At 50.1% G+C, this 22,029-nt stretch overlaps 1 protein-coding gene across 14 annotated transcripts in view; it reads left to right on the top strand.

The window, feature by feature from the left end:
• Positions 1-22,029, top strand: part of PLEC (plectin) — a 1,130,647-nt gene that overhangs the window by 860,256 nt on the left and 248,362 nt on the right. For 2 of the 14 annotated variants that reach the window (XM_078686566.1, XM_078686569.1), the window contains exon 1: positions 16,846-18,087. The exons of the other annotated variants lie outside the window; for them this stretch is intronic. In XM_078686566.1, coding sequence (XP_078542692.1) covers positions 17,958-18,087 — 130 coding nt within the window. In that variant the 5' untranslated portion in view covers positions 16,846-17,957. Of the gene's footprint in view, positions 1-16,845; positions 18,088-22,029 lie in introns of those variants that run through there. 14 annotated transcript variants of the gene reach the window in all.

Here is a 22,029-nt window from a genome sequence, read left to right on the forward strand (position 1 = left end):
GTCCTATGCAGATTGATAGGAAGGAAGAAAGCCTCAAAGGGCCATTACATGTAGTTATCCCAGGTACATTGGAAACTAAAGTTGAACACACCTGTAAGCAGGGCCGGACTGGCCGTTGCCGGCACCGGGCAATCCCCCGGTGCGCCGCACGGGTGGGGCCGGTTTTTGTTACATCGCCGTTTTTTCAGCATAGCTGCAAAACTGGCCCTGTAACAAAATCGGCCAAAAACTGGCCCCGGCAAAGAGCTCGGTCGCACACCCAACCTCCCCCTCGGGGGGCCGGCCGAGCACTTTGCCAGGGCCGGTTTTGGTTCCCAGTCCGGCTCTGCCTGTAAGGAACTGTGACTCCAAAGTCCGGAACCAATGGACCCAAGTATCCTGGCACTGTGCTACAGCAGCCCAGAACCACAGCACCCTAGGTCGAATAGAACCACAGGAACCAAAGTGGATGATTGGAATGGGCAGGCTTGGCAGTCTAGAACTAAAGGTGGACCAAAAAAGTATGCATACTTTCTTTATCATGAAATTACAGGCACCCCAGGGTCCAGAACCACAGACACCCTAACAGAACGGGAACCATGACAGCCTCAGCTTAGAATTCAAATGACATGGGATTTAGTGCTGAGACCAATAGGTGGTCTAGATTAATTGGAACTTAAAACTGACCGAACTGAAAAAGACAAGGGCTCCAGGACCTAGACAAGTAGACAACCCACCAAAAAGCAATAGACCTTCTTGGGGCCAAAATCACAGGGTCTCAAGAGTAAAAGTCATGGACATTCCAGTAATCTAGAACAATCTAAAGTCCGTAGTCTAGAAATCAAAATGAATTTGTAATTGTATTTGTGTAGCACTTACTATCCCTGATGAGGCAGCACAGTGCTTTTTGGCGAGTAGCACGCTATTTCTATTTTCTATTTGGGGGGTTTTGTAAAGCGCATGGTGACGCAACAGCGGCGTGTCCCCGCGCTAAGGAGCTACTTTCATTACTGGACCATACAGAAACGGCGCATCAACTAAGCAAATAGAGCAGTTTTGAGCTTAGCTCTAAAAATTGATTCAGATGGCTCAAGTCGTAACGCCGTAGGCAGCTTGTTCCATCTAGCGGCTGCAAGGCATCTGAAAGATCTTCCCCCCATCCGCGCTCTGGACACCTTAGGAACAACCAGGAGTCCAGAGCCGGAAGATCTCAGGGAGCGGGGAGGCTCATAAGGTGTCAAAAGTTCTTGTAAAGGGAGAGGGGATCTCCCATTAATGATCCGATGGCACGTGCAAAGTGCTTTAAATTCTACCCTGCTTCTGACCGGGAGCCAGTGCAGAGACCGGAGAGCCGCTGCAGAAGCAGCTCTTCTGGGTAGTCTAAGCACCAGTCGGGCAGCGGCGTTCTGTAGGACCTGTAAGCGGTTAAGGTTCTTCTCCAGGGTGCCTAAATAGAGAAGGTTGCCATAGTCCATCCTTGATGTGACTAGTGCATGTACCAAGGTCTGTCGGGCTTGCACAGGCAAGAACTTCAGCGTCTTCCTAAGGCTTTTAAGAATCCCAAAGCATAGTCCGACCACCTGGTTGATCTGAGGGCCAAAGGTGAGGGCGGCATCAAACCAGATGCCCAAATTCCTCGCTTTTTGGCACGGAATGGGTGTTGGGCCCAGGGAGGATGGCCACCATGCTGACGTCCACGCAGACTGGCAGCCCCCCACGACCAGCACCTCGGTCTTGCCCCCGTTGAGCTTGAGGCAATTGGCGGACATCCAGGCAGCAAGGTCTTGCATGCATGCTCTGAAGGTGTCCGCCGAAAGACCGGGTGCGCGCGATAGGGAGATAACCAGCTGCGTGTCGTCGGCATACGACACCAAGCTGAGGCCGTGACTCTCTACTAAGGTGGCAATCGGAGCGACATAGAGATTGAAGAGTGTTGGACTCAGGGACGAGCCCTGCGGCACCCCCTGGTCCAAAGAAATTCGCTCCGAGTAGTAGTCACCCTGCCTCACTTGGAAACCTCGGCCAGTGAGAAATGAATAAATCCACTTCAACGCCGCCCCTTTCACCCCGATCTTGTCCAGACACTGTAGCAAGATGGAGTGTGCTACAGTGTCGAACGCAGCGCTAAGGTCTAATAAAATTAGCGCCATTGTTTGTCCCTCGTCGGCCCCCTGCCTGAGGGCTTCGGTGGCCCTCAGAAGGGCGGACTCCGTCGAATGACGGGGCCGAAACCCAAATTGGGTAGGATGAAGATGGTTGCCTTCCTCCATGTATGCCATTAGCTGTTTATTTGCCACGCTACTCCGGAACCCAAAAAAGATTAGTGGTGGATTAGTAAAGGGAAATATGTGTTAACTTGAGAAGTGAACATGCAAGTCTTTTAGCTGGACAGAATAAAATAATGGAGGTAGGGAAGAGCCTAGAAAGTGTTATTTGGGAGATCATAGTAGTAAGTTGAGGATTGGGATGAGTAAAGGGGGAGATGGAGAAGTCCAGACCGGAAAGGTCAGTGGTGCCAGAGTTCAGCAGCACAGGCAGTCCAGAATTGAAGGAATCTAATCGTCAATAACCTTGGAAGGAACCGTGGAGAGAGTCAGAAATGTGATGCAAAGAGATGTCTGAACATTGGAGACATGTAGACCCAGAGAGGGGTGTATTCGTACGCATGCATGCATGCTCCCTTTCAAACATGCCTAGGCATAGCGTTGTCAAAACTGGTTTGCAAGCAGTATTTCGTTCCCACATGCCTCGCATAGCATGTCTGATCCTCGCCCTGTTCCTGACTGTCAGTGTGTACTTCATGCTGACTCCAGGGCTCCTAGGGGAGGGCGCTCTTGCCACAGAAAAGTAGCAGCAGCTGCTGGTGGCAGTGAGCTGTGCAGTCCAAGGCCGTGGGAACAGCTCAGTGGGAGCTCGGGAATGAAGACCGTGTGTATATGAGGTCTACTGGCAGGGCCATTGAATTTATGCAATTCTGCAGCGTTTTTCACATGATAATGGATTTGAAGCATTTGCCACATAATCTATCATACGCTGCATAATCTGCATATATTAACCAACAAAATGCTGTTTCTAGCTCAAATGGATCAAAAGTTACTAAAATTGTGGTTACCGGTGTTGCTACACAGTGGAAGGCCCTAGGCAATGGTTGGCTAGTTACCTTTCAGTTGCTTATTACTGTATTTGTATGTTAAACTGATACTAATTGTGTGAAACCTTTGTCGGGAAGAGTTAGCATGAAAAAATCACATAATTATGTAGTGAAACTATCACAAAATGTGCCATATTACGCTTAATGTGCCTTTTCTTACACCTAAATTAGTCAACCATGCCGCATAATTTGGTCCTCTCAGCCATATAATTCCAGTGGCCCTGCCTTTTGTCCAGTACACTGCCTTATTTGTCTAAAGGGGAGAGTCGGGGGGAGGGGGGGTCCTTCAAGGCACATGGTCAGCAGGGAGGGTAGTGGGGTGTCATTGTCCTTCGGGTTCCTGGTGAGATGTTAGTGGAAGCCTCCTGAAGGGCAAGATAATGACAAACATGTGTGACAACTTATTAAATGTACGCCTTCGGGAGGAGTGAGACCCCCAACCAATTATATGCCGGCTAGAGGCGGAGCGAGTGAGTCCCCGTTGAAGTGTCCGAGGCCAGCGGAAGAGGTTGGGTGAGACTTAATTGAAGGGTGTCCGGTCAGCAGGCGAGGTGAGCGAGGCTTTATTAAGATGTGTGAGGGTTGCAGGAAAAAAGAAGACCCTTCATTCAGATGTGTGAGGGCAGCAGGAAAGAGGAAGACACTCCAGTGAGCCAGCTGAGATGAGGTGAGTGGGACTCCGTGGAAATGTGAGACCAGCTTGAGAGTTGAGTGAGAATCTATTGAAATTTATGAAGCAAGGAGGAGCGATTAATCAATCAGAAAAGTTGTAACGCCCGCAGCTACTCGTAGAGTGTCCCGGCCCAAAGCAGACTAGGAGCTGACTGGACCAGGGGCCAACCTACTGGTAGGCAGTTTGATACAGCCATGTTCTGAGACAACGTTTGGAGGAGTGTTCATCTTTCAAAGAGCGAAGGGTCCAGGGGAGAGGGTTGCAAGCCATGGCCACAAGCAGGGAGAAGGAGGTGATCCCCATCTTTTCTTCCTAAATCAAGAGACTACTACCAGCAGAGCCCCCGAGCAGCGGAGGGATCTGGCAAGGTGATATGAAGTGAGCCTATTGGCTAAGCATACTGGGCCAACCCAATCGAAGGCCCTGTGAGCCAATGTATGACATTTGAACCTTATTCTCTCTTTAATAGGCAACCAATGCAACTCCTTAAGATGTTGGCAGATATGCGCCCGTCTGGAGACTTTAGCCGTAGCCAAGTGGCCGCATTTTGCACAAGCTGAAGGTGGTAGGCCGGGAGACCCAAGTAGAGGGAGTTGGCATAATCGAGCCAGGAAGTGATGAGGGCATGAATTACCATCTTCGGGGAGTAAATGTAAACATTTCTTAGGACTTAAGAAGTGTCCAATGTAGAATCCAACTACTTCTGCCATCTGAAGAATGAAAGAAATACACTCGTCAAATGTAACCCCCAGATTGCGCACAGCCGTAGCTGGGGCTGTTGGAAGAGGAGTATGATCCGGCCAACAGTCTCCATTCCAGGCAGGGGGTGGAGAGTCAAATAACAAGATCTCTGTTTTGTTGTTGTTGCACTGGAGATTACTGTGCCGCAACCATTGGAAAGGGGCCGTTCAGCAAGCCATGAACTTGCTGTACGCATTGGTCAAATTCCTACCAATGTTAGAAGGATCTACGTGTCATTGACGTAAGACACAATCTGGACGCCAAAGGACTCTACCAATGACGCTAATGGGATCATATAAACATGAAAAAGTTCTGGGCTCAGAGTAGAGTCCTGTGAAACCCCAAATGTTAGAGGTTTATGGTTAGAAGTAAATGGGGGTATCCAGACTGATTGACTTCTGTCCGTCAAAAAAGAACGGCCCCCCAGTGCATATACTTTATAAACATTGGAAGAGACTGGCATGAGATACGGTGTCAAAGGCACGGATAAATCCAACAGTATCAAACCGTGGGCCACTGCTAGCTTTATGGAATCGGTGACCCTCAACCAAGGTGGATACCATGCTAAACCGAGGTCGGAAGCCAGACTGGACGAGTGCAGGAGCTGGCTAATTTAAACAGCTGGCCATTAATAATCTTTAGCAAAGACAAGGAGATGATGGCCGGAGCGCTGAAACTTTTCAGACACTCACCCCCAGTCACAGATCTGGGTTGAATCCATCATCGTTCTTTAGCTCACTTCGCAGCCCCAGTTTAGACTAAGCTATATGCAAATCAGTCTTGACCCTGTGCCTCATGGGACAGTCCAGTCCCAACTGCCAAGCCAGGTCTTCCCTGGTCCAGAAACAAGCATCCTCGGACAAGTTTCTGGCTAACAGCCCTCCTCAGCCCTGCTTGGTTGAATCCAGTGGCAAAGTGAGCAAGGGACCCACGTCTGGCCATATCCTGCCAACTTAGGGCGAACAAAGCAAACACAAGGAGAAGATGGACGGAGCGCTGAGACTTTTCAGACACTCACACCCAGTCATTAATAATCTTCTCCAGTATTTTTGAAAAAGCAGGCAGTAGGGAGATAGGCCTCAAATCCTTAATATTGATCTGTCTGCAGATTGTTTTTTTTAAAAAGGGTATCAGTCGAGCTTATTTACTACAGCTAGTAACCGATGCAGATTGAAAAGAACTATTAAGAAAAAGATTTAAGAAAGAATTTATGGCCATCAAGATTCGGAGGGAGGGAGACTGCACAAGGGTCGTCAGTAGAGCCAGACTTCCATAAGTTCAGGCCTATTCTGCTTCCTCGAAGGAAATGGTGTAAAACTCAAGAAAAGAACTCGAGGAGGGTTTGACTGGGCTGATGTACAAGGAGCGCGCTTACAATTCCCCGATTGATTGATTCTGAGACTTCATTGAAATGTGTTGGACCAGCAGATGATGTGATTTAGACCCCTGTGACACTTCATTGAAATGTGTAAGACCAGTAGGACAGGTGATTTAGACCCCTGTGAGTGAGACTTCATTAAAAAGTGTGTGAGGCCTGCGAGAGAGGTGAGTGAGACTGCATTGAAATGTGTGAGGCCGACCGACATGGTGAGTGAGGCTTTGAGACCTGTGAGGCCAGCCGGAAAGGTGAGGGTGACTCTGGTCTTAGTATGTGAGACCCTCCGAAGAGGGGGAGTGCAGTCCTTGGGGACCGCTCGTTGGCATGAGGGGAGTCAGTGATTCTGAATACACGTGGGTGGGGGTAGATTTGCTACTGCTGTGTTGAAATGCCCTCAGTCAGTAGTCCTGGTTGAGCAATTAAGGAGATATTGTTTGTACTTTGCACCCTCTGACCTCTGCCAACCCCTTCCCTTCCCAGGGTGGTGCACCCCTGATTAGCCAGGCATGCAGTGGTGCAGGGGGCTGGAATGTGAGGTGTGGCGGTCCAAGGGCCATCCGCTTACTCACCGGGCCCTCCCGGCCTTGGTGATATAGCAGGGTGTGTGGAGTCCCACTCATGGCCGGTGAAAGGGCAAGGACAGCTCAGAGCACAGGGAGGCTGGCCGTGGGCAGGGCTTTGGGAAGCAAGTGTGAGTATCTGTGAACCTCGGAAAGGTCAGTTGTTCAAGCAGGCCTGTGACTGACTCTCCCCAGCCCTACCAGCCCTCCAGGTGTGGTTTGATTCAGTCGTACACAGTTACCCAGCCTCACGCAGCCCTACCTCTCCCTGCAGGCCAGTCTGCCTCTGAGCCCTCTTGAATGCCCCCCCCACCCCCCCAGTGTGGGGGTTGAGCTGCTGCACTGTGCCCTCCCAGCTCCTGCCAGCTCTGGTACCCACACCTGGAAAGCAAACACCCTGGCATTGCTCTGCCAGTGCAGGACAATTAACTCTAAAAAAAAAAAAACCTGTGGTGCCTCTCACCCCTCCTGTACTCAGGCCTTGTGTCTGCTCAGCAAAATGTTTACGAATGAGGACCGCACATTCCCACCCCCCAGCCCGCACGCTGCAGCAATTGACATTAATGCATTATCCAAAATATTGGTGTAAATCTTTGCTGTGCAGGGTAGGGCCGAAGGCGTTCCCCCATCCCCCTTTTCAGGGAAAGCACCTGATGGTCTAGGTGTGAAATATGTTGGTGTTAGTGTATAGAAAGTGATCTCTGGCTAGTGAGTAGAGGGTGGACGCTGCCCCTCCAGCCCCACCCATGGGAAAAAGCGTTTACATCGTGGTTCGACCCACGCTGTGCCTTAACAATGCAGTCCAAACCACAAATGTGTCTTTACAATGCATTCCTTCACCACGCTAGTCGTTACAATGACATGCTTTTAAGGAACGCGTTGTTGGATTGAGGTCGCACTTTAAGTCCAACACTTTCCTTGTTGTTGCACAGACTGGAGTTGGAATAGTAAATTATACTATTCCAAAGGACAGCGCTTTCCATATTGCAAGTTGTCGTAACCACTTGCATGGTAAAGCAATGCGTTTTAAAGACGTATTTGTGGTTCGGACCGCGATCTTAAGGCAGGCGTGGTAAATGCGTTTTAAAGCCGCATTTGTGGTTCGGACCGCGATGTTGAGGCAGGCGTGGTAAATGCCTGCGTGGTTCTGACATAGAACCCCCCAACTTCCTAGCAGAGCCGGATTGCTCTGGGAAGTTAGAGATGGGAAGGCAGAGATGGGACATCCGTGTGAACCCTCCACGTCTCATCTTTCTCCTCGGCGCTAAGATAGACCGTGCAGATTTTGCACACTTCTGGACTCCCCTATGGTGTGGACCCCTGAGTTGGGTCTCCCTTGCTGATCATAGGTGCACAGTGGGCGTGGCCTGGCACAAGGCACAGTGATTCATTCACAGGGGAGTTGAGGATTCCTTTCCTCTCAGAGGACACCTCAGGGTGCCTCACCAGGGTGTGCCTGTGTTCCCACCCATCCTTGTGACTCCCGGAAGTGCCTCTCCCTTAGCCTGCCCAACACATTCTAAGCAGCCAGGGAGCGGTGCCCTGCGCGCCCGATGTGCACATTTTTTTCTGCAGCAAGTGTTGCAGTCTACTTTGTGTACTGAGGTGCACGCAAGGCAACATTTTAGAACAGGAAAGTTGGAGAATCTGAAAACAAAAATCTGAAAATATGTTTTCTCCATTTACTTTTATTGAAAAAGAGGCAATTTCAGGCAGGAGACAGATAAAAAAAATGTTGGCTTAAAAATCTGGTATCTCCTACCTCAGTCTGGTCTATTGGCATGTATGGGACGGGCACACAATTTGGAAAAACAAAAAAAATTCATTGTTTTCCCAAGAGAAAAAGAGAACCGACCTGAGAATCGAGCTCACCAAATGTTTACACAGGCAAATGGAGGCAACATTGCCAATTCTGCAGAAAGACGGATGATAAAAACACAAAACACCAGCAAGTAGCAGGAGGTTTACTATTGCGCCGGCAGCATCCATCACCGGTCCCCAGGTCTGCATTGTTCCGCTCTGCATCCACCACCCATCCTTGGGGCCATCTCTTTTCCGCATCCCCCATGCCTTAGTCAGGGCCGGACTGGGAACCAAAACCGGCCCTTGCAAAGTGCTCGGCCGGCCCCTCCGGTGGTTGGGAGTGCGGCTGAGCTGTTTGCCACGGATGGTTTCGGACAATTTTGTTACAGCGGCCGATACTGCAGCTAAGCTGAAAAAATGTCCCTGTAACAAAATCAGCCCCCAGGGGCCCAAAACCACGCCCCAACCCTGGCAGCCCACCCGGGAAATGCCCTGTGCCTGCTACGGCCAGTCCGGCCCTGGCCTCAGTCATAGGTGCTGGAAATAGGAGTACAGAGGGTGCTGCGGCCCCCTAAAATATCCATACTGGAGTTCACAAGATGAATGAGCAATACGGATGCCTTTACATTTTGTTTTATAGTACAACATTCGCTGGGCGTTTAAAGACTGGTCAGGTGTCAGGCCATGTCTTCTCTCAAATTGATGCTTATTCTTTTAACATGGAGATTGGTGTTTACTTCTCTTTTGCCGGCTACAGAGTTAAAGGTTTTTAAACGTTAGCTATCTAAAAATCTTGCTAGGGTACAAGGAATGTGAATGAAAGAGCTGTAGGGGTGTGAGGTTTTTTTCCAATACACAAGAACATTAAAATTCTTGTCAACGAACCATACAAATATTTCAAAATATATCAGTAGTTACGAAAGTATAAATGAAAGACATTCTCTATGTAAATGGAAAATGCGATGGGAACAAAGATTTGAATAGGATCAGAGCAAGTCAAGACAGTTGGAGATGTGTAAATGATGAGTATTTGCAGAAACACGTTTTCTACACATTATTACTTTTGTGCTCTGCAGTTTTATCAGTAAAAGTACGTCAGTGCCAGCTTTGTGACGATTGCCATGGAAAATGGGTTCTCTGTAAATGACTGTGCTGCCACAGAATGATGTAGTCATATATTTGTCAGTTTGCTCCAAAGTGCACCACCAGCTACATACCCACTCTCCTGTTGCCCGGGCGTGGCTTATTGCTACTCTTGTGCTTTGTGTGGCACTAAGGCTTTTCACAATCACTGTGACTTCAGAGATGTACCATTGATGGTGCACCCCTCTGTGAAAATTGTTCCTGCTCCACTGGACTGATTTCCCAAGTTCACACTCCATCCGTGCCACCCGAGCCTGCACCCACATGACCCCACCAACCTCACATACATGAGCACTGACGCCTGGCTTGTGCTGCACCCCACCCGGCCTCCGCGTTCTGGGTGTGTGTTCACTTCAGGCGCCTGCCCAACTTCCCTTCGAAAATAGCAGCAGTGTTTTTACAGCCTTCTTGGACTTCCGGTCCCTCCGAGTCTCAGCCCCCGCGCCCTCCCCTCCCAGCACCCCTGCAAATAAATAACCGAGATGACAATGGCTTGACCTTCAGTGCCCGGGCCCCAAACATAAATACCTGAGCTTAAAGCTTTTATGGTGCTCTGGATCCAGGGGTCACGGTCCCAGGGGTGAGGTAAACACAGTCAGCGTCTTTCCTGCCTTGAGCTATGTGGAGGGCTCAAAACTCGAAAACAATGGGCTGTAAGTGCCTCGGTGGCGGTGCAAGGAGGGCAGGTGCACGGGTATCGACTGCCCGGGTTAAGGATTAACTTCAAAATGGACGCCACCTTGGAGAGTCCGAGGGGAACACAGCGAGTCTAGTCCGGCATCTTCTAAACGGTGGCCACCCAGCTATGTGGAGCAAAATGCAAGTGTAATGTGTCAATATGGTACAGCGTGGACAGCTATACATAATTAGCAATATATGGACGTCAGCAGTGGCTAGCAAATATGAAAATTGGGCAGCAAGGCTAGCAAAACACGATTGAGGTACAGTAGATCGGCCAGCAGAGACTAGCAAAATACTTGGGAAGTTAGCCAGAAATTACCAGGTAATATAGAAGGTAGATTGCCCTCACGGACTTTTAAAAGTATAATGTCTTTAGCCAGTGATAAAATATGAGGCACAGGCCAGGAATGGCTAGCAACATACGAAGCACATTGGTCCGCACTGATGAGCAAAATATGGGATACATGATGCCTAACAAAATAAGAGGTTGCCAAGAATCAACGGAGAAAACACGAGGTAGGGTTGGCCAGCAAAGGTTAAAATGTGAGCTGGACTAGCCAGGAGTTATTAACAAAGCAGGATAGCCAGAAACATGTAGTCTGCCTGGCGAGCCAAATATACAATAGTTTGAGCCACAATGACTAGCAAAATACGAGGTAGGTTAAAAGGAAATGAGAAAAAAAATTAGGAATAATGGACAGCAGTGACAAGCAAATATAAGATAATTTAAGCAGGACTAGAGCTATGTTAGTTAAATAGGACGAATATGTATTGTACTGTTGCATGTATACACTTGATGGCTGAGTGTGTAAATGCTACATGTTGACTCGACAGGGTAATCAAGATAGTTGACGGACTGGCCAACAATGGCCATCAAAACACAGCTACTTACCTGAGTGTAGTGTTAGCTTGCATCACCCTTGTATCACAAGTGGCTGATTGTGGTCTCCAAACACCCTGCACTTCCACCCACACTCTGGTATTGTGCTACCAATTCCTGGGAAAGGTGAGGGAAATGACAAATCATGCACTCATCTCATGGGTAATGTATTAACACCTGGAAACATCTGGTTGGCACAGAGCGCCTGTTTCCACATCATGGGCTGCAGCAAGGTCAGATCCTGGTATGTTCCATCTCCTATACCTGCCCACCTCCCTCCACCACCCAGATGGGATGGGCGCTCCTGGGCGCAGGTATGCTAAACAGAGCCCTTGGTACAGTCTGACTCTGAAATCTATTTTAAAATACTGTCTGCACTTTCTCTGCCCTTGTCTGCCTCTTCTAAGTGGCTAGGGAGGGCAGGAGGAATTCACAGAGCCAGGCAGAGATGGGGCGAGAGACGCGAGCTGATTCTGCCAGAAAGATAATGAGGCCTTAATAGAGGGATTTAAAAGAGAACATTCAAAAGTTAGGTATGGGCAGAGGTGTGGGAAACCAGGGGAAATGTATATGTGTGGATAGATAGATAGGTAGATAGATAGATAGATAGATAGATAGATAGATAGATAGATAGATAGATAGATAGATAGATAGATAGATAGATAAATAGATATTCTGTAATACTTTACTTGCACCCTTCTTATAAACATTTAAGCAGTCAAACATTTGTAATGCTGGCAGATGAAGGTACTGATACACAGGGAGTAAAAGCCCTGTAGCCAGAATGAGACAGTGTAACTAAGTGAGAAGGCTAGGATTATACATTTGGGGTGGGAGGGAGGGAGGTATGGATGGATGGATGGATTAGTGTGATGCGTCAGTGATGGGTAGAAGCAGCATAGAAAGAGCTGGTGTGATGAGACAAAAATTAGTACTTTTTTGTTGTAATGCATATGTACATGGAAGCAGGTGGAAAAGGACTGGTGCTTTTATATTGAAGTTCAAGAAAAATAATATATCATCCCAGGCTCGGGCACTAGAATAGCAGACTAACATCCGAATCTGTGCAAGAGACGAGCTGCAAACTCCTGTTACATAGAATTCAGTTGTTTTAGGTACCTTGCATCGTTGATATCTGTATTTTGAAGTTTGACAAAAATAATGTACTGAATGACGAAATAATTAATGTACAGCAAGTTAAGACTAGCTTCAATAACTCCTGTTACCGATTAGTAACTTGATCTTCGCTTGCCAAGGAGCACACAGCTTAGTGCTAAGGGGCCAGGTTCGGAACCCTGTCTGCAGCGAAGCATCTGAAGACATTACTGCGAGAGAGGTGTGCAGGGTGGATACACGGGTGCTTTAGGTGAGCTGGTGATGAATGGAGCCGAGCTGCTGGGACCCGACGAGTTAATGGTTACTCACGAGCACATACACCCCTGAGGAATGCATAGCCAGCAGATATTTAGTCAGGTCTGTCAAAGCAAGTCTGCGGTATGCAGGCGCGGGCGTGTGTCGAGGGAGGGAGGGAGGGAGACGGAGCCCGCTTTGTACCTTGAGTAGACTTTTTGTTTCTGAGCCTGGCCCCTCGCGCTCATCACCTCAGGAAGCCGAGGTGTTGAGCCGTCCCGTCACGTCCTGCTGACGTCACTGGCCCCGCCCGCCCTTACCTGAAAAGCGGAAGCGGTGTTGGTGGTATTTGGGCACGATGCCCACACATTGTCTTCAGTGCCCTTGGCACCTTGTTAAAGGTGTCCGGCGTGTCCTTGAGCTTGAGCTTGGGCGTGGCGCGCATACCTAGCACTGGGGACAGGTGTGTTTGGAGTGAATGACTGTCCTCCCTTGGGCTGTGACATTCCAGGCGAGTCAGACCTGTACACTGAACTCTGACATGGCTACTTGTGGTTAATGGTGTCACCTGTGGTTAATGGTCCTTGCTTGTCTATCACTGCTTACATGCCAGACCGCCATTTTGGTGGACACAGCATGCCTCTTCCAGCTGTTCTGCTCATACTTGGGGTACAAAAACTCTATCAAACAAAAGATCCCCCAGCCTTCCAAGCTCCACGCGCAAGTCTCTCACATAAAGAATGTGCTACAAAGCCCTAACAGTGGGTGTCGACGCTATACTAAAGGGAACAACATAACAGGACATTTCTAAGACGACCTCTGGACCTGTAGGGGTGGTGAAGGGAACAGAGTGTGAAGAGAGAAGTCCCACCGCCCCCGCCCCGCTTCGAACATCAGCTGACATTCTTCTTTTAATTTTATGAAGACAGAAATAATGCCGCAATTGTATTAAGTGGCAGGCCATTTTGAGCCCTGGCAGCCGGACCCTGTCTGAACCTCTGGAAGGGAGACCATATTTCTACCCTGCTCTTGAAATGCGCCACGCTGGCTGCCAGGAGGGGCGGGCTTCAGGTTCCAGCTCCGCTGTGCCAGTCTCAAAGACTCTGGATACTTACTGGCAGAAGCTGGCTCCACTCTGCACCCCTGGTTAGACATTTTAAGTCTGCAAAAATAGTTGAGCAACTTCCCCCCCCCCCCCCCTCCCAGGCTTTGCTGTGGAGGCAGGCCCTGGGAGCACAAGGCCCTGGCCTCAGGTCTGACCCAATCACAGCGTTCAAAGCGCTTATGAACCATATAGGACAATCTGGCATGTAACTGTAATATGTATTTATATAGCCCAACTAACCCTGACGAGGCGTCGAAGCCCTTTTTGGAAAGTAGCACACTATTTCGGAACCCAAAAAGGATTAGTGGTGGCTTAGTATAGGGAAAATGTGTTAATTTGAGCAGTGGACATGTGAGTCCATTTGCTGGATTGAAAGTACTTCTTCTCAACAAATACTGGGGTAAATAACGCAAGCTCTACAGATTTCACTTTCATTATGTAATTTGCTATATTATGTATATTGCTTCCATTACGTATATTTTGCTTTTTGTTTCTTCCATTACGTATATTTTGCTTTTTGTTTCTTCCATTACGTATATTTTGCTTTTTGTTTCTCTATTTCTCGCACAAACATTTGTTGATTCTCACCTCCATGTAAAGCGCTCTGATACTCTTGGGTCCAGCAGCGCTATATAAAACCTTTGAAATAAATAAATAAACAGGAAAATGGAGGGTGGAGTCTAGAAGGTGTCATTTGGGATATCATAGTAGTAAGACCCCTGACGCGGCTTCAAAGAGAGTGGTCTAGAGAGTGTTTAGCGCTCTGAAGTAACTGAGAGGCAACAGATAGCGCTTTATCAAGCTGATATCTAACTAAGGAAAAGTGGCCCTGATGCTATCAAAGGAACGTCTGCACCCCGAAACATATTGTCCTGGACATGGAGTGAGGTGGACGCTGCGTTTAGGGCAGGCTAAGCCAGACTCTGTCCTCGGCAGCAGCCCCCATCCTGCTTACAAAGGCCAAATGGGAATCTCTTTCAACAGACCTAATTTTGAAGATGTTATGTGAGGCCCCCAGTGTCTCTACTTTCTGCGCCTCAAGCAGACACTGGCTTGACCCTGTGAAGATTCTGACCCAACTGCTTCGGAGTCTGCAGGGCTCTCTCTTAGACCCAAAGTGCTCTCTTGGTGGAGTACAAACCTTTTAATTGCCCCCAGGTACAGCCTGCATAGGATTGTGTAAGGTCCAGGTTTTCCACCACAAAGCCTGGTGTTCTTCTGAGGTTCTCTTTCTTAGAGACTGGCAAAAATCGTCTTTATGTTGAACACCGATATCTGCAGCAGGCTCTGAACCCACTGAGCCATCTTATCAGCTTTTCATTCCAGTCATGTGAGAACGAGAGAGGCTGCTGCGTTCTTCGCAGGTAACACTGCTCCCTGGACGTAAGTGGGGAGCCAATGATGTGCGCTGGAATGTGGCTTCATGGAGTGTGTAATTATTAGATGCTGCATACTCACAAGTCATTTTCGTGAAAATGGTACCTGAGCTCTGCCTCAGTTGTCCATTTGCCCCCTCTGTCAGCTAACACAAAGGACGCACTGATGACTGGCTTTCCTTCCACTGTGCTGCAATGGTTGGCCCTTTAAATGACATGTTCTTCCAAAGTTTCTTATTTTGTTCTATAGGAATCGGGCAGCCAGGGAGGCCCTCGAATCATGTCCATGCAGTCAGAAAAAGGCGGCCGTCCTTCTAACTGCCAATGGGTTTCGACCTTCGAAGTGTTCTAAAAATATGTCCGTATAGTTGTTATTGTTTGTATTGTAGCAGATTGGTACTCCTTTTATCAACTTGGACACGTGGAATGGCTTGGCTGGCCTGACCGTGTTTAATTTGTGAGTCTGAGGCTACACATAGAACTTAGTGGCAGAAAAATAAGCGCTGGGAGTTTGATTTCTAGCCGCTAAGGGCCTGAAACGAGTGTGTCTGCCACTCCCAAATCAAAGGAAGACAAAATAGACACTGTTGAGCTGTAAAAGTCAAATAAAAGGTATGTATAGAGTAAAGCTGGGGACCATAAGGCTCTGAGGGGGAAGTGCAGGCAGGCGGCAGTTTAGAAAGGATTTTTACATTTAATGAATATATGATGCAGAACAGCTCTGCCCTATAGATGCCGTATAACTCATCATGGTGTCGGAGCAAAGCAGGGGGGTTTATGAGTAAGAGCAGGTAGGCCAGAAACGCCCAGAGTGGATTAGCTGGTATGGGCACAGCAGAGTAGTTTTCCTCCTCAGGAAACTCCTGTAGGCGCTTCTGTTTGCAGAATGCGCTGCACAGGTCTTTTAGTTTAGTTAGTCCCAAACAGAGGGCAAATCTGTAGAGCAAGTGGACCTGTGGAGACCGCATGATGGTTGTGGGCAGAGAGTAAATAGGAATTATGCAGCCCGAAGGCCTGTATAATTGAGGTAACAGATGCATTCATGTATTCATCCATTCATCCAGAGTAAGACTTGAGACTACAAGGGTCTCTTTTTCAGGACAGGCAGGCAATGGGCAGAGTAAGTATGGGTGCATGTTATTTTAAAGGGATCAGTTACTGGGTAACGTCTGGGCCTGTCAGACGCTTTTGTGGGAACCGGGTCAAAAAGTTCATGCGGGGCCCACTTGACGCTTCATGTTTGATGCCGGATGGCGGGAGCACTTGACTCTTCAGTGTAAAAACAGGCATCCTTGAAAGAAAGAGAAAACACCGCAGCTCCAGCTTTTGTCGCCCTCTAGTGGTATAATGACGCCTAGCGGTCTCATCAGACTCTGCCTTTCTTTAGCGTGAGGACTGGGGAATAATGTCCTGTCTGTCCTCGTCTTCTGAGGGCGCGGCCCTGGGAAGCACCTTGAGGCGATGCAGTTCAACGGAGAGCGCTGCGCAAATCTAGTTATTCGTGGTCCATAAACATATCACAGAGCTGGAGACCACGTGTGTCTGCAAAGAACGGGCGGGAATGGGGTCGGCTGGACGGGCGTGCTTGTGTTTTCAGTGTGTATGGCGCAGAGCACGGAGGCACTTTAGAGTGCACCCTACCGTCATTCATCCATCCATCCATTCATTCATTCAGCCATCTGAAAAGCGTAAAGGTCTAGAACTTTTAGCACCCTTAAAGTATAAAGATTACTGGGGTATCTGGAATGTAGTTATGCTGTGTATGGCGCAGAGGGATGCCATGCGGCGTGTCCCAATATCCGTGTATAAATTCGAAAGCGCGCGTAACTCGGGAGACGTGTGGCTGTGCGTAAAGTCTGCGTAAAGACCGTGCAGGAAGTGGGCATCCGGAGGAGCCTGCTCCTTCTCGGTATGCATGCGTGCCGCCCGGCGAGTGAGGGGTTAACCTCTCCAGGGACTTCCTTTCGGGGCTGGACTGCGGTATTTTTGAGTTTTCACCAGTTCTCAGGACATTAGGAAACCGGCGTTCTTTCTTTGTCGGCGGCGGGGCGCAGCGCGCTGCTGAGGCTTCCTGTCTGTGGGGCAGAGGAGGAGGACAGACAGCGGCTCGGAGGAGAGCGAGGGCGCCGCGTGTGCTGCTGCTGCCGGAATCGGAGAGGGCAGGGGCCGCGCCCTCCACACCTGGCCAGAAGGAGGGGTCTAGGGAGAGGCCGACGGGGGCAGGCCAGGAGCCGCCTCACCTGCAGGGGCTGGGCGAGGCGCCACAGTGGGAGTGCAGAGGGGAAGTGAGGCTGCACACACGGCTACAGGCCCAGAGCTCGGCACCCAGCCTCCGTGCCACTGGCAGACACCGCTGCCTGTCAGCCAGCCTCCGTGCCACGCGCAGACACCGCTGCCTGTCAGCCAGCCTCCGTGCCACGCGCAGACACCGCTGCCAGCCGGCCACTGGCAGACGGGGTAAGCCTGCGCCCATCTCCCAGCCACTGTGCTACTGACAGCCCCTGGTGCCCGTCCACCTATTACCTTGGCAGCTTAAGGAAACCAGTGCCCTTCGCCCAGCCACTGTGCCACAGCCTGAGACCCAGCTTCCAACACACAGCTTCTTTGCCACGGACAGCTAAAATAATTCCGCCAAGCCACTGTCCAGAAGAGGACGCCAGCGCTTAATAACAAGCCACTGTGCCACTGACTGCCACAAGGAGAACTTACACCACCCAGAGAACGGACACAACCCAGCCACCGCCAGCAAAAGGAAGCCAGGCTCCGAAACCAGTGACTGTCGCCTCTGTCCATCAGAGTAAACTGGGCCAAGTCCATGACGCATCATCAAACGAGGGGTGCCCTGTGACTGGTGGCCCCTCTATTCAAAGAGGAGCGTTACCCACCCCCTGGCACTGGAGCAGCCCTGTGCACTACAAGCCACAGGAACCCTGGGCGGCGTGCCCAAACTGGTCCATCCGCGCAGCGCAAGGTGCTAAAAACATCTCCATCCTACGCCAACCCTAGCGGACCCGCCCTCTGCGCCTGGCAAGACTTCCCTCCTCTGCGCCTTACTCTTGGAACAGCCCCCACGTGCTTAGAGTGAAGACGGCGCTGTATTCAGCGCTAGGACAGAAACTGAAGTGAAAGGCGCTATAATGTCGCAGCAGCGGTACCGAAGCACGTCGGCGGTGCCAACGGCGGTGGGCGCCCCCGCCTTCCGCGAGAGGACCACCTCGGAGGACAACCTCTACCTGGCGGTGCTGCGGGCCACCGAGGGCAAGAAAGGTACGGGGTGATGGCAGGGCGGGAGGGCGCACCACTGACTCACTGTGTTGATATTACCACTGTGCGCCTACAGGGAGCGCGCAAAACGTTTAGGCGCTCCATAATACTGTTACTTACGTTGTTTTACAGTTCTCTTATAACCAGCGGCAGCCCCCTGGTGCATAATGTGTTTTTAATCTAGCAATACATTAAAGTGCTGCTAACGGACCCTTCCATCACATAGCTCGAGTCTGCTCTATGTATCGACCCTGGCAGGGTGAAGCGCACCCCTCCGCTCGGGTTGCAAACAGTGGGCCGCGGATCTGTGTCGCATGCGTCCCTCCAGTAAGTGATGGCAGGAGGTATCTTAGTGTAGGGTGTCGCTTGCGCCCACCGCGCGCGCAGTGAAGGTTTTATAGCGGATGGAGGGCTAAAGAGACGAGTTTCAAGGCGCAGCCACCCATTGACAAGTGAACTGTGAATTGTCGCCAGACCCACGTGCGGCTGGGCGGAGCTTATCTGGCCTGCGCTGGCTCCTCATTGGTCATCTCGGTATGACATTCACGGTCACCGCCTACCGGGGCCACAGGTGGAGCCTGGACAGTCGCTGCCAGTAGTTGGATTGCTCTGCGGCCTTCTCGGCACTAGGACTAAACTGTGCAAGGGCTGGTGTAGGGGAGGGGGCTCTACCCCCAGTGTAGGTGCAGCTTCCGGGGATGGGAAGCTCAAGTAGTGTTATCACCTTCATAACTCCGTGTAGGTGTCATCTAATGATACCCAGTAGTCCTTCCTTTGTGTTTCTCGCTCTGTGCAATGGGTAATGCATCTGTCAGCCAAGGGGCTTTTTACTGTTAGTTTCACCCGCTGCTTTGGGAATGTGGAATAATGTTATTTAGGCCCATATCTGTGACTGAGGGTGAATGTTTGCCAATTTGCAGCATTCTGTCCATCATCTTTTGGTGTTGCAGTTTTCTCCCCTTTAGTAGTGGGATGGGTATGCCCAGACATGGGTCCTGTGCTTGTTATGCCACCGGATTCAAGTGGCTGGTGAGGTCCCAGAATGCTTGTTCTGTGGTCCAGGGAGCACCTGGCCTGACACTTCGCGCCGGGCTGGATTGTTCCCATTGGGCGCAGGGTCAAGACTGATTTGCATATGGCTGTCCAAACTGAAATGGCACGGGGAGCAAAAAAACAATAGATTTAGGCTCAGACTGTGACCAGGGGTGAATGTTTGACAAATTTCAGCATTCTATCAATTTTTTGTGTTTCCTCTTTCAGTGCCCTGTAATTTGCCCCCTTCTATAAGTTTACTGCTGGGCAGGCCACAAGTCGTAAAAAAAGAATTGGGGGGGGAAACGCTGACACCGGAAGTGACGTCACGACAGGAAGTGATGCCACGAAAGGTGCCGAGCTCCTCGGCTCAGAGAGGCCAAAGAGTGAAGTCCAGCTGTTTCGCAGGGGGGGCGGCGTTCCCTGGGTAAAATAAGTGGGGGGACTCCGTCCACCCGCGTGGTCTGTACCTGGCCTCTTGATGTAACTTTCCTTCTCCCGTTTCTACCCTGACATCCCCCCCCCTCTGCCCCCGCAACCCCCCTCTCCTCCCCCACGCAGCGCTCCCTCGCTGTGACTCGGTGAAGTCATCTGCAGCCGGTTCCCTAAAGCCCATTATCACAGGAGACTGGGCCTGGGGAATGTGTTGTTTGGCACGGCAGGGACATGTGATGCAGGAGGGGAGCTCTGCCCACCCACAGCCCCCCCACCCCCACCACCACTAAGCCCAGGAGAGAGTGGGAGGGTTCAAAGCACCAGGGGCAGTAGCACACCTGGAATGTGCGCACACCTTCACGGGAGGAGATAAAGTAACGACCTATGAACTGTTTACTTAATAGTGCTCGGTGCACACGTTGCCACACATGCTCCTCGTGCATGGGTGTGCCAGCTCGGCGATGGGTGTGGACTGTGCCTGGCAAGCTGTTGAATTAGCAGAGAGGGCATGTGTGCATCATTGCATGTCTATATACGTAAACTTGTTCACGGGTGGTGCATGTTTCGGTGGGCACAGATGCATAAAATAGCTATTAGCTGGCCTTCTTCAGTGACTGCCATTTTATCTCTGTCCTGGTCCCGGCATGCAGTGTGCGGCTGGACGAAAAGCAGGAGGGGCTGCAAGTCACTGCAAAGGCCGAGGCGCATAATATTGTGTATACGGTCAGACACAACTACAGGTGTGCATGAGGTGTAATGTGAACTTGGTGACTATACATGTGTGCCAGGGGTGTCGCGTAGGTCCTTGCAGCCCTTACGGCGCAGTGTGCAGTGGTGTAATAACAGCGTCCACAGTGCGCAAAGGGCCCCTGACCTTGGAACTCCTGGCTGGGCCCGGAGCATAGGGGGCACCCTCCATGTACTTTGCAGGGTGGTCCCCTCCAGTTCCGTTATACCACTGGGTGCAGGGTGCCCCCGCTCTCCTTATGCGGGGCGGGGGGTGTGAACGATGAATCCTTGATAGGTTTATCATGCGTCCAGCTAAAGTGAAATCTTAAGGCGCAGTGACCAAGGGCTATGGAAGCCATCACTTATTGTTAGAAACGTGCATCGTGTTTGGACAGGCGCACTCCCGGGTCCTTCTTGTGTGTGTGTGTGTGTGTGTGTACAACCACATGTATGCACGGCTGCACATGTACACACCAGTGTGTCTAAATAGACTCTAAGGCCCTTATGTATGGGATTTTGGTGAAGGGCAGCGCAGCAAGGCACTAATGTGGGTGCCATGGTGCAAGGGTGCCTCTGTTGCATGCAGGAATGTTTTTGTGCAGGAAGGAGCACTTTCCTGCACAGAAACAATCCTAAGAGGGGTTTTTCTCCTTTTATGTGCGCTGCCGAATACAGCACGCATAGAACAAGGAAAAATGAGGAGAAATAAAAGTATTTCTCCTCATTACGCCTCATCCCGTGAGGTGTACAGGTTTGGCACTTCCCCAGGCTAACATTATTTTGTAAACCTGTGTCCGGGTCAAATTCCATGGGTGTTGCGTGAGAAAACCCACTGCAGTGCCCATGGAACGCCTCTCTGGCGCAACGTAAAGCAACACAGCTGTTTGCGCTGCGCTGCCATATGATTTATGAGCCCACTCAAAGCCACGCAGGATGGCTTCATAAATATGATACAAAGCCCTCTGTCATGCATGTACCACTTTACGTGGTGCAAAAGTGATGCAAGTCTCTCATAAATAGGCTCCTAAGTGCGCGTGCATATCTACATTCCCGCCTTTGTGTGCACACAGTTCACTGTGTTGGCACTCCTGTCTCGGTGTCTGTGTTTTCTCAACCTGTGTAGGCGTGCCTCAGGTGTGCCTGTTGGTACCTGTCTATCCAAGGAAGTGGAAACCCGGAGTACTCCTGCTGTACTCCGGGTTTGTGAACACACAGCACTGAACGTGCGTCTGGCTTTGTGTGAAGTTTTGTGAATTCACAAGGAGTGGTGCAAGAGCACGGCCCTGCCACAGAGTAATCCTCAAAGGGCTGCTTGACTTTCTGTCGACATTTTAGGCGCGTGTAAACTTATAACTATGTTGGCGCAACTGAAAGAAATTCACAACTTTATCGTTTTGCACTTTTATGAAATGACAAATTTTACCCCCGGCGAAGTTAGTTATTTTTTTTTCTTAATACCCATGGCCTAGAGATACAGTATTTTTGGAATGTAAGCCTCAAAATATTAGTCATTTTCTTCATCAAAAAACTCACAAAAATGAGTGGATTTTGCATTCATTCTGAGTCATTCGGAAGGAAGGACTGCCCTGCCCGTCGTCCTCCACTTCACACACACCCCCAGTCAGGCCTCCTGGCCACACAACAGAGGGGGAGGGGTGATCTGAGGTTTTCACAGCTCATTAAACCGAATAATACTTTAATCTGCAACTTCTAAGCCCAGCAAACCTGATCCAATCGCTGTAGCTCAAG

This window comes from Lissotriton helveticus, chromosome 4_1 (genome assembly GCF_964261635.1).
Source record: "Lissotriton helveticus chromosome 4_1, aLisHel1.1, whole genome shotgun sequence".
Classification (NCBI taxonomy): Eukaryota; Metazoa; Chordata; class Amphibia; order Caudata; family Salamandridae; genus Lissotriton; species Lissotriton helveticus.